Genomic DNA, 12,270 nt, shown 5'->3' with positions numbered 1-12,270 from the left:
AGCAGCTCCAGAGTCAGGTTAGATTGAGCATGGAGAAGTGAGGACAGAATAAGGTGCAATTAGAACTGCACAACCTCTTTCTGCATACACTGCGGTGGAGGGCAAATCGCACAGTAGATCCTGAGCCTTATAGTTCACGCATTTGGCAAATTTCCTAGAGCCTCAGAACGGCTTCTTTGAAACATTCTATGGCAGTCTGTGTGGGTTTGAAACGGAGAAGTGTGGCTGGAATTAATATGAACCCAGTGGTTTTGCATGAGGAAGGTGCTGAAGTGAATAAGAGACATAATTATTTTTTTCCCCCACAATTATTCAAATTTTTCCTCATTTATTATGTTATAAATTTATTTTTTGTGGCATGTATTAGAGGGTCAGCAACCAGCATGGCTGCAAAACAAATTTGAAAAAAAATTCTGAATATAAATTTTTGACCCTTTTGATAAATGAAATTTGAGCTAATCAGGTTGCTTTGTGCCGGTTGCCTTGAAATGGAGTGAATTAGGAAAGTGCCCTATGAACAATTTTCCCACTCCCTACACTCAGTGAATACAAAATTATATATACACTAGTGGATGTTCTTCAGCACTGTACACAGTGAGTTAGGGAATATAGAGTAGTTCACTAAAAGCTATACATTGAAAAGGGTTCCAAGAGGCAAATGTGACAGATTTTTAGTGACTGGTGCTAAGTGTAAGACTTATATTAAAGCTATATAAGTGGACAGATGTAAAAATAATGGCAAAGCAAATAAAATTAGCACGGGTTAAAGTTCAAAAGTTACAGAAATTAATCATGAGCATTTTAAAATCACACAAAAGTATTTCAAAAGAGCTAAACAGAATAACATTTTTTTAATATTAGTAAAGGTGAACCACTGAATAAATATTTTGCCACTACTGTTACATGTAGTTTGGAATGGTGGTTAAGGGTCACTATTTGAAATTACATGTTGTAATTACTGGGCACAAGATTCTTTTGCTCCCTACTGAAGAATGGATAAAGCTCCCTAAAGAAGAAACGCTGCGATTGTTAATAATCTTAAAATGCAATAGTTTTACCTGAAAGCTCCAAGGCCATGGGAGAAAACAACTAGGGGATATTTTCCATCAGATTTAAATGGGGCATTCCACTCTGCAGGAACTCTGTACGACCCTGGCAAGAAAACAAATGTTTCAACTCTACTGCCAAGGTAAAGCTGGTGCTGGAATGTTCTGATAAGTTTCCTTGTTATGTTTAATGTAATTGAAAGCAAAATCATTCACTGAGAGGAATAACGTTGGTTTTAAAGCCCTGTGCTCTAACTTAGCATATTCAAAAGTTTTGTCGTCTTATTTTCCACATGAGCAAACTATAATAACGTGTTAAAAAAAAAACTTACCAAAAAGAACAAAATACAAGTAACCTGGTGATGGATGCATGTATAGTGAAACTATACATAGCCCACTTTTCAAATAATTTCAAAATTTCCAAACCATTTAAGAACATAAGTCTGAATCCAGGATCTGGCTAGCCAGAGGTTGGTGTATGGTTGCCCTTGTCTCAAGGTTGCTTTTTTCTTCATTCTACCCACAGTGATTGTACTGCCCTGTTGTGGTGGTGGTGGGCTGTCATAATAGGAGGGAGAGCGTGAGGTAAAAATCAGTTCAGCCATGATCTCATTAAATGGCGGAGCAGGCTCACCACCACCTTCTCAAGGGCAATTAGGGATGGGCAATAAATGCCGGCCTCGACAGTGACGCCCACATCCCATGAACGAATAAAAAAAAAGGCTCGAAGGGCCAAATGGCCTACTCCTGCTCTTACCTTTTATGGTCTTATGGGTCAATGGAATGTTTAGTGCTGTGTGCAGTGAGCAGCAAAAAGGAGAAAACTTCACAATGATCTCCAGGCTCTAGGTGCAGAAGCTCAGTCCTGACTGCAGAAATGTGGTGGCTGGGGAGCTCATTGATGAGCTGGGGAGTAGACTATTGGGGGTTGCCTATGACAGCCAAAAAAAAAAATCTGACTGGGGAGTTCAGCACAGAAGAAAATGATCAAAAGAAAAATCCATCCAAGATGTGTGGGTGACAGCAGATTGAAAAATAAACAGAATCATAATTTGGAGCCCTTCAAAAAAGCAGCTGCACATATGATAACATCTGCCCCAACACCAATATCACGGGATTTGCTAGAGGAGTGGATGTGTCAGCTTCATCAAGCGTTGAAAAAGTCCGTGCCAATGAGCAAGCTGGAGGTCCCCAGATGCGTACCAGCTTGCTTCTTATACAATTAGGCACAGTTGAAGGAGTAGGTTGATTCTCTACCTGAACTGCTCGCAGCACTGAAGTAACAAACGCATATGTCACTGATGAAACAGCTTTCTTTTATCACTATTAAAGTTACAAGTATTTTTCTAACAGTGAACAGAAGTACTGCAGCACTGCTAATATTTCATAGAAAAAGTACCAGTGAATGTTATGCAAGATTGTACTGAGAGTATCTGCAATGATGTGTGCATAGAATTTATAGGACAAATGAAAATTTATATTACCTGTAATATTTACCTGGCCCTTGAAGAAGAGGTTTACTTTTCTCACTTTTGTCTCCCCTGTCTTCATCATCTCCTTCCATTCCAGTTTTTCAATTCATTCAATTATTGGTGTTTTCAGTTCACTGGTGTTAAATATTTATAGTGGGCTAAATCTACATCAAATTATACAAACTGGCCTCACCACCAGTCTAAGCCCCTATTTTCTGAATGGCGATAGGTTAACTAAGAAATTACTAACATTCGGAATATTCCCCAGACGACCGCTCCTGGAGGCTTCAAGTCCAGATGTTGGTAAAAACCTCAAGCCTTGGTGAAATAGCTCATACTTGTGAACAATCATTTTTCAGGCACAGTTACTATACCAATGTAGTCATTTTCCTGACATGATTTGATGAGAAATTAAATGTTGTGAACATTCAACAAAAAGTGGTATCCCAAAAAAAAAGTTGTGAAGACAATGGTTGATTTTAGCCAATCCAGACCAAACACAGCTCAGCCCAAAACTATGCCCATAATTTATGTTCATTTCACATGAAATTGTTGGTAATCCCATCCACATGTAAAGTTTTATATGCAAGAACATTTTATCTTTTTTAAAAAATGGATGCTAAAACAAGAAGCAGTGGAGAAAATTTCTCACCATACAAATGGTTTAAAACACGATCAACAAGTTTTCTGTTGTATTTAAGAAAATCAGCAAGTCCATAGTAATATTCATGTCTGGGAATCCACAGTGGCTGCTGATGGTTCCCACCTCGTTCACAAGGGTAAAATAGGCGTAAAAAACTCCCCTGTTGGAAAAGATTGCGTATGTCAGAAAAATATATAGGCTGCGAAGTCTGAAAGTAAACTAAATAAATTAAGCATAATTTAAATATTTTCAGTAGCACTTTAAAAGTAACATCTCTATGTGACATATTAGCAAAAGAGAAAAAATATAAAGATGGCAGCCAAAAGACATTGGGCTCGAATTTAGCAGGCCTGCGGGTTCCCAGCGGGTGGTCCTCCTGGAGCGTCGAAAACGCGAACGGCGAAATTAGTGGGTTGCCCACGCGATCGTAGCAGGCAATCCACTAATAGGAGGACACAGATCTTCCCCCCGGCGGGCGGGAGGAAGCGGCCTGCCTCTGCCACCAAGAAGGCCTGGCTCGAGGTGGCAGAGGGGGTCACCTGCGCCACCAACATATCGCCCACCTGCATACAGTGCAGGAGGCGCTGCAATGACCGCAGTAGGTCAGCCGCAGTGAGAACACGAAGTCTTTCCCCTACACTCCGTCTGCCACAACACTGCCCCCTTCCCCAAATCTCCTTCGGCACCGCCAACACTATTCTGTCACATCACCCTTCATGCCCACTCACACCCCATCCTCATCTTACCTCCACCTACTCACCTCGCCAGTACTCATCCTGCCACTAACACGCGACCCAATCCTCATACAATCTCATGGCTCCATCCCATACTCACCCTCTCGTGCATCTCCCTCACGGCCAGCCTCACTCAACCTGCCACCACCTGTGCTGCAGCCACAGGGCATGCATCACATATGTGCAGTAGGCAGGGTAAGGCAAACGTCTCGTCAGCATGAAGGGGGTGCACAAGGGTGTCTGAGGGTTTGTCATGGGTGTTACCCATATTGAATTTCAGAGCCACAAACAGCACACATTATATTGACACCACCACTGCCATGTCTCCGCGAATCCTGTCCATTGTGTCCAATAATGCCCGCTCCTGGGTATCACTATGAGGACCCACCACTGATGCCACCCATCGTGTTACTGCAGAGTAGGTGCAGGTGTATTTGCAGGGCTCGTCCGCGCAGACAACTGAGAGACATCGGCGGTGTTGCCGGCTGCACCCTGGAAGGATGCGGAGGAGAAGGTGTGGAGGACAGTGGTGACTTTGCCAGCGACAGGTAAGCAGTTGGTGCTGGGGCCAGCCAGGAGCAGCTCGGCATGAAAGAGGCTGCAGATCTCCACGACTACATGTCGAGCGAATCTGCGCCTCCCTGTGCACTGCTGCTCGGAGAGGTCCGGGGAGCTGCGCCTCGGTCTGTGGACCCTGTGGCGAGGGTAGTGCCCTCTGCGATGCGTCTCTCTCTGCGGTAGCCCTCCCTCCTGCTGTGCAGGTGGGCGTGCAACCACACCGTGTTGGGGGGATCCACGTCTCTGCGGCGGACGGCGTGGACTGCGAGGCTGCTGGTGGTGGTCATGCTCTTCGTCCTCCGAGGGTGTCCACACACCACCCAACTGGCAGGTGTTGATCTGAGGGGTTGTGCAGGGTAGGTGTGTGGGTCCTCGGACTGGGGCTGCGGTTTCGTGTCGGTCTGTCCTCTGGCTTGGCCGGGGGGTGGTGGGGGGCAGGGGTTGCCCTATGTGACGCGGTGGCCTCCTGCGTGGGTGAGGGCGCTCCCCCGTGGAGTACACCTTGGCACCTGCCACAGGCTGCTGGCTGCAACACGCCTGGTTTGAAGGGTCCTGTTTCCCCCAGTGTGGGAAACTGACTGCTTTGAACGTAAAATCCCACACTTCCTCTTTTGACAGCTGCTTCAGCTCATTAACTGACCACAACGAGCAAGTTAAGTGCTCTCAAGTGGAACCCCGCTGGCTTTAATTGCCTGCGGGATTCCCACCAGTGGGGCTTGCGCGCGCAGCCCCGCACGTCAGCGCGGTACCCGGAAGTGGCCGGGATTTCGTCCGAATCCGGTCACGTGATCGGAGATCGGGATTTTCGGGGCCCCCCCGCTGGAAACCCGCAGGTAACCCGACCCTAAAATCGAGCCCATTATAACAGGCCCATAAATGCATTATGCAGTATCAAACTGACTTTTATTTAAGGGCAACACTTTTTAATTCTCATGCATCAATGTGGCCTTAGGCTGACCCCCCTCTACCAAACTGGCATTCAATTTTCTCTATTTCCCTTTGTGTATCCCTTAACCATTTAGTGCTTCCCTGAGCTTTAAGTGTAACATTGGGTAATCAGTAATGTGGGTGAAAATTAAAGGCTCCACTTGTAAATGACATCATGGTTATACAGATAGTATCGCCGTATCCCATTACTAGCAGTGACATTAAAAAAGGAATCGGTTATGTGTTACCCTTCTCAACTTTTATTATACGGTATTTCCAGTTGGATTGCATTCCATAAATCTTGACCTACGCACTTATCTCACCACTCTGTGACTTCGAAAAAAAATCATTCAGAACACACTGGCAAACACAAAAAAGAGTTTAGTGAAGTATGTGAAGACGTTTCTGCAGATGTGGACTATAAATTAGTTATCATAGATCTTCTGAACTGGTTTCAATCACCTGAGGGGGTCAGAATGGAATTTTCCAGTGCATTTTTTTCCCTTATTGGCCCTAGGTTTTTTCTCTTTTAAAAAAAAATCTCTTCCAGGAGATTACATGGCTGCTGGGGGAAGGGGCAGGGGAGGAAATGTTTAGTCATAATACTCCGCCCATTAGTGTGGGGCAGGCTTGATAGACCAGCTGGTCTTTTCCTGCCCGAGAATTTCTTGTGTTCATGTGATTATAAAATGCAAGGCTTCTTGAGCAATTGTAGATCTAAAAGTAGTTTCTCTTTGATCCAGGATTAAGGATAAAGCTAAATGATTGCTTAGCCTCCCCAAATGCAATACTTGATGTTGGACTGGGCCATGTAGAATGGAAATCTCTCAGGTTTGATCCCTGTCTTGTGCTGAGTTAACTAATCTCAGCCAGGATAACAGTAGAGGCATTAAAATTGGTTACTGTGCCCTGGTCTAGGGAAGTGGAGGGAAATAAATGACAGCCAGAGGTTCCCATTCCTGATTGCTATCCAGTGACTCGATTGTGGACATTGGATTAGGTCACATTTGGGCTCAGCTGTGATACCACTCATAGTTGAATAGCCTGCCAACACTCATCATTAAGGCTCACATACAATAATGACAATTTCAGTGGGGCACCGGAGAGTGTTCAGAAATTCACCTCATGAAATGCTTACAAATGCTTCAGCTAAGATCGGTAGCAAATGAATATTGCATTTTGAACTATTCGCCAACACAGCAGATGTAATGTACATAAACTCTAGGAAAGCCTTTGAAGAGGTACCACATGGGAGATTACTACAGAAGATTAAAGGGTATGGAATTGGGGGGGGAAGGATAAAAAAAACTGAATTAAAAATTGGTTAGAAGGGAGAAAACAGAGTATGAATTAAGAGCAGTTTTTCAGAGTGTTTGGAAGTGTGTAATGGCATTCCACAGGGTTCAGTCCTGGGGCCACTTCTGTTCTTTATGTACATCAATGGGCATAGGCCGAGAGGGGGTGGTTTTGCAATTTGCAGATGATACCAAAATAGGATGATACCAAAATAGTTGATTCAGTCTCGGGGGTTCCCTGCACTGTCCACATCTCCTTTTCCTACCCAAAAAGGATGGTCACACCCCACCCCCCAATTCCTCACGTGGTCACTGCTGATAGTTGAAGCATTGAGGAGTTTCCACATCATGCAGGTATTGCACATCACTGGCTTCAGCTGTTCTCCCCATACTAAACTAAATTATTTTTAACCTAGTGCTTTAACCCCTTAAGTATAATTTCAGGCTAACTGCACCAAAAGCCTCAACTCCACATTCTCCTGATCTCTCATACTCCATTGGTCTCTCATTGCTCAAGAGTAATCTCAAATTTATACTGTCTTAACTTGCACAATAATCTGTCATGGGGAAAAAAAACAGACAATCACACTACTTAGGCAACCAACCTATTACCAGCTCAAACGAAGCCACAGTTAAGGCACCAAATAAACAAATTAGCCCCGATTTTAACCTCACAGTTCGGGTCAGATGACTGATTTACACCTCACCCGATTTTACGCTCCATTGAACCCCCCCACACACACCCCCGAAACTGCCCCCTTTTCATCGGGTGCGTTCAGTTAAAATCGGGGCAGTTTAAAAAGTTTCAAATATTGAAAAGCCATAATTAAATAAATCAAATCAAACTACATTAAAGTCAAAATAAAATTTAAAATGTTTAATACTTCTTGATCTAAACTTGTTCACAATTATTATTAATTTTATGCACATTACAGATTTTGTCTTCAGCAATTGAGAAAGCTTGTATACTTTCGGCTTCGGTATATTATAAATATCACAATTGTTATCTGCTTATTTGGATTTTGCATGTTGCCTGCTATGCATACCACATAGGACCTTACCTGAATTGTGCGATCAGTCATCAAATCAATACATCCAACCAAATTTGGTCCCGTCCCAGCAGGGATCCCAAAAAAATGACTTCCACTGTTCCCCATATTCTACACGAGTTTTTATCTGTAAAAAAATATTGTTTTTAAATTGGATTTACTGGTTATGCCACAAATACTTTACTGCACTGCCAACATTGTGAAGCAATACTTCTTTTGTCTGATCTCTTTTGCACAACACTATGTTGGATTTAGTTTGTTGAGATTCACCAGTTTCATCATTACGCTGCGTAATCATTAAAGTGCAATTATCCCAAGAAAGTCTCTTATCTCCCATTCATAAGGCTAAATTGCTCTAATCAAGTATGACATTGTTGAAATTTAGTTTTTCTACATAGAGGCTAAACAGTTTAAATCAGTTGCTGTTGACCTGAGAAATTAATGTAAACAAAAAACTAAAAACTGCAGATGCTGGAAATTACATTGAATTTACAGCACAGAAACAGGCTATTCGGCTCAACTGGTCTATGCCAGTGTTTATGCTCTTCACAAGCCTCCTGCCACCCCTCTTCATCTAACCCTATCAACATATCCTTCTATTCCTTTCTCTCTCATGTGTTTATCTAGCTTCCCCTTAAATCCATCAATTCCATTCGCCTCAACTACTCCCTGTGGTAGCGAGTTCCACATTATAACCATAATCATTTATATAGTGCCTTTAACGTAGTAAAACATCCCAAGGCGCTTCACAGGAGTGATTATCAAATAAAATTTGACAACGAGCCACATAAAGAGATATTAGGACAGGTGATCAGGAGCTTCTTAAAGGAGGAGAGAGAGGTAGAGAGGCGGAGAGGTTTAGGGAGGGAATTCCAGTGCTTAGGGCCCAGGCAGCTGAAGCATGGCAGCCAATGGTGGAGTGATTAAAATCGGGGATGCGCAAGAAGCAAGAATTGGAGGAGCGCAGAGATCTCGGAGGGTTGTAGGGCTGGAGGAGGTTACAGAGATAGGAAGGGGTGAGCCATGAAGGGGTTTGAAAACAAGGGTGAGAATTTTAAAATCGAGGTGTTCCCAGACCAGGAGCCAATGTAGGTCAGCAAGCACAAGGGTAATGGGAGAAAGGGACTCCATGCGAGTTACGATACAGACAGCAAAGTTTTGGATGAGCTCAAGTTTATGGAGGGTGGAAGATGGGAGGCTGGCCAGGAGAGCATTGAAATAGTCAAGTCTAGAAGTAACAAAGTAATGGATGAGGGTTTCAGCAGCAGATGAGCTGAGGCAGTGGCAGAGACGGGCAATGTTATGGAGGTGGAAGTAGACGGTCTTGGTGATGGAGCAGATATGTGGTTGGAAGCTCATCTCAGGGTCAAATAGGACACCAAGGTTGCGAACGGTTTGGTTCAGTCTCAACAGTGGCCAGGGAGAGGGATAGAATCGGTGGCTAGGGAACGGAGATTTTGGCGGGGAAGGAAGACAATGGCTTCAGTCTTCCCAATATTTAGTTGAGGAAATTTTTGCTCATCCAGCACTGGATCATAGAATCATAGAAATTTACGGCACAGAAGGAGGCCATTCAGCCCACTGTGTCTGTGCCAGCTGAAAAAGAGCTATCCAGCTTAATCCCACTTTGCAGTTCTTGGTCCATAGCCTTGTAGATTACGGCAACTCAAGTGCATATCCAAGTACTTTTTAAATGCGATGAGTGTTTCTACCTCTACCACCCTTTCAGGCAGTGAGTTCCAGACCCCCACCACCCGCTGGGTGAAAAAAATTCTCAGCTCCCCTCTAACCGTTTTACCAATTACTTTAAAATCTGTGCCCCCTGGTTATTGACCTCCCTACTAAGGGAAATAGATTCTTCCTATCCACTCTAGCCAGGTCCCTCATAATTTTGTACACCTCAATTAAATCTCCCCTCAGCCTCCTCTGTTCCAAAGAAAACAACCCCAGCCTATCCAATCTTTCCTTATAGCTAAAATTTTCCAGTCCTGACAACATCCTCATAAATCTCCTCTGTACCCTCTCTCATGCAATCACATCTTTCCTGTAATGTGGTGATCAGAACTGTATGCAGTACTCAAGCTGTGGCCTAACTAGTTTTTTATATAGTTCCAGCATAACCTCCCTGCTCTTATATTCTATGCCTCGGCCAATAAAGGAAAGTATCTTGTATGCCTTCTTAACCACCTTATCTACCTGTCATGCTACCTTCAGGGATCTGTAGATGTTGGACAAGCAGTGTGACAAATCAGAGGCAGTGGAGGGGTTAAGATGATAATACCTACGAGGTGCCCCTCTAATGAAAATGCATATGTAGTAAGCTTTCAGTAGTTCAGTAAGATACCTCCATAGCAAAATGGCAGTGTGGTAAACCAGGGGTTAACTAGGTTTTGCTAGCTAGAATTAGAACAATGAGCTTTTCAATTAGCTTTTCTTTGATCATTCGTTTATGTTATTAATTTTCTTTATGAAAATGTATGCTTTATGATTAATCAAGTGAAGAGATATGATAGAGCTGAATTCTGGGGTAGGGAGGCATAGGGAGTGTTGTTTTGCAGCTGCCTAATGAATGGATCCTTATTCGGACAAGGTCGAAAAACATCCCAGGCCAGAGATAAGCAAGACTCCCTTTCCTTTGACCTACGCATGAACAGGTATCACCTGTGAGTGGTCAGTCATTATGTCAGTTAGTATGGCTTGCCTAGACTCAGCTTATGATTGGTTTTAACCCCTTGCTAATCATGTCCCTCCCCACTCTGAAAATGTATAACTGTGTGAACTCTGCCTATGTAATTTTGCCTGTTCTATGAGATTGACCAGACTCTGTCAAGAGTTGAAATCAATTCTTTAGATAAGGTCAGCTGCAGCTAATAAAATTGTGTTAAACTTTCAAGTGTATTCGCTTCAGTTTTTGCTGAACCAGACTAAGGTTAAAAGAAATCCGGTATCGTCAGTGAGGTAGAGCTGGGTGTCATCAGTGAAAATGTGGAACCTGACATTGTGTTTGTGGATGATATCACCGAGGGGCAGCATGTAGATGGGAAATAGGAGGGGGCCAAGGATAGATCCTTGGGGGACTCCAGAGGTTATGGTGAGGGAACGGGAAGAGAAGCCATTGCAGGTGATTCTCTGGCTATGACTGGATAGATAAGAATGGAACCAGGCGAGCGCAGTCCCACTCAGCTGGACAACAGAGGAGAGGCGTTGGAGGATGGTGTGGTCAACTGTGCCAAAGGCTACAGACAGGTTGAGAAAGGTGAGGAGGGGTAATTTACCACAGTCACAGTCACATAGGATGTCGTTTGTGACTTTGATAAGGCCGTTTCAGTACTGTGGCTGGGATAAAGAAGTTTCTCCTGAGTTCACTATTGAATTTATTAGTGACGGTCTTATATTTATGGCCCTAGTTTCAGTCTCCCCCACAAATCTGAAACAAAACCAAAAAATGCTGTAAACACTTAGCATAGAATAGTAATCACCATCTCGAAGAGAAAGCCCTATAATCTGCTCTTGACCTTTAGCAGCACTATTACTGCTGAGTACCCAACCATCACAGGAACATAGGAATTGCTCGACAAAAAAAGACCAAGGTCCATCTAGTTTGCCTTCTATTATCCTGGTAGTCACATGATACAATGATAATGGAGTTGTTAACTAATCATAACCTCTTTTAATTAGGCTATAACAGACCCAGACATGACAAGAAAAAACCCCAGTGGTGGAGAGCATTGGGAACCAAGGCCCAGAAATTCGGGCACGCCCATTCCATGCACCTGACATGTGAGGCCCAAGTCTCCCCTGATATTGGGCCTTAGGCCTCATTTCATGATAAGAGCACGCCGGCGAATTGGAATGCAAGATTGGGCCGCTGCTAGTGTCACAGCGGCCCTCAGGTAAGAGGGTCCGGGGATCGGAATATATTTCAAAGCCAGAAAACAACTTCTTTGTCACTAAGATTGAGACCATCTATTCAGCTGCCACATCCCTCCCTTCCCCTAGCCCACCAAGCAAAATTTCCCCTAAGGTTCCCCCCTGTCCTAGCCCCGAACCCGCGTCTTTCTCTAGTTTCTTTCTTATCACCCTTCATGCCCTCTCCGAGCTCATCTTGTCCACGAGACCCACCTTCTGCTCTCTCGACCTTATTCGCACTAAACTACTGACCACCCAACTTCCCTTCCTGGCCCCCATGATAGCTGATATTGTAAGCGGTTTCCTCTCCTTAGGTACTGTCCCTCCCTCCCCATTAAAATCTGCAGTCATCCTCCTTAAAAAAACACGCTTAACCCTCTGTCCTTGCAAATTACTGCCTTATCTCCAACCTCCTTGAACATGTTGTCACCTCCCAAATCCATGTCCATCTTTCCCACAACTCCATGTTGGAACCTCTCCAATCAGATTTCCCCCACCTGCCATAGCACTGAAACATAAATTACATCCTATGTGACTGTTACAGTTATTATTAAGAAGGATTAACAACCCTTGTTAGCATTAATACTAAGTACCTTTCCCATTTTAAGGTCTCCTGGTAGTGCCTTATATACTTCGG

General features: G+C 43.8%; 1 protein-coding gene across 1 annotated transcript in view; it reads right to left on the bottom strand.

The window, feature by feature from the left end:
- Positions 1-12,270, bottom strand: part of pla2g7 (phospholipase A2, group VII (platelet-activating factor acetylhydrolase, plasma)) — an 85,008-nt gene that overhangs the window by 45,437 nt on the left and 27,301 nt on the right. The window contains exons 2-4 of the mRNA XM_067984309.1: positions 7,737-7,851; positions 3,171-3,321; positions 1,059-1,152 (exon numbers count right to left, since the gene is read on the bottom strand). Coding sequence (XP_067840410.1) covers positions 1,059-1,152; positions 3,171-3,321; positions 7,737-7,832 — 341 coding nt within the window. The 5' untranslated portion in view covers positions 7,833-7,851. The remainder of the gene's footprint in view (positions 1-1,058; positions 1,153-3,170; positions 3,322-7,736; positions 7,852-12,270) is intronic.

This window comes from Heptranchias perlo, chromosome 5 (assembly GCF_035084215.1).
Source record: "Heptranchias perlo isolate sHepPer1 chromosome 5, sHepPer1.hap1, whole genome shotgun sequence".
In the NCBI taxonomy this organism is placed as follows: domain Eukaryota; kingdom Metazoa; phylum Chordata; class Chondrichthyes; order Hexanchiformes; family Hexanchidae; genus Heptranchias; species Heptranchias perlo.
This window is presented reverse-complemented; position numbering and strand designations above follow the sequence as displayed.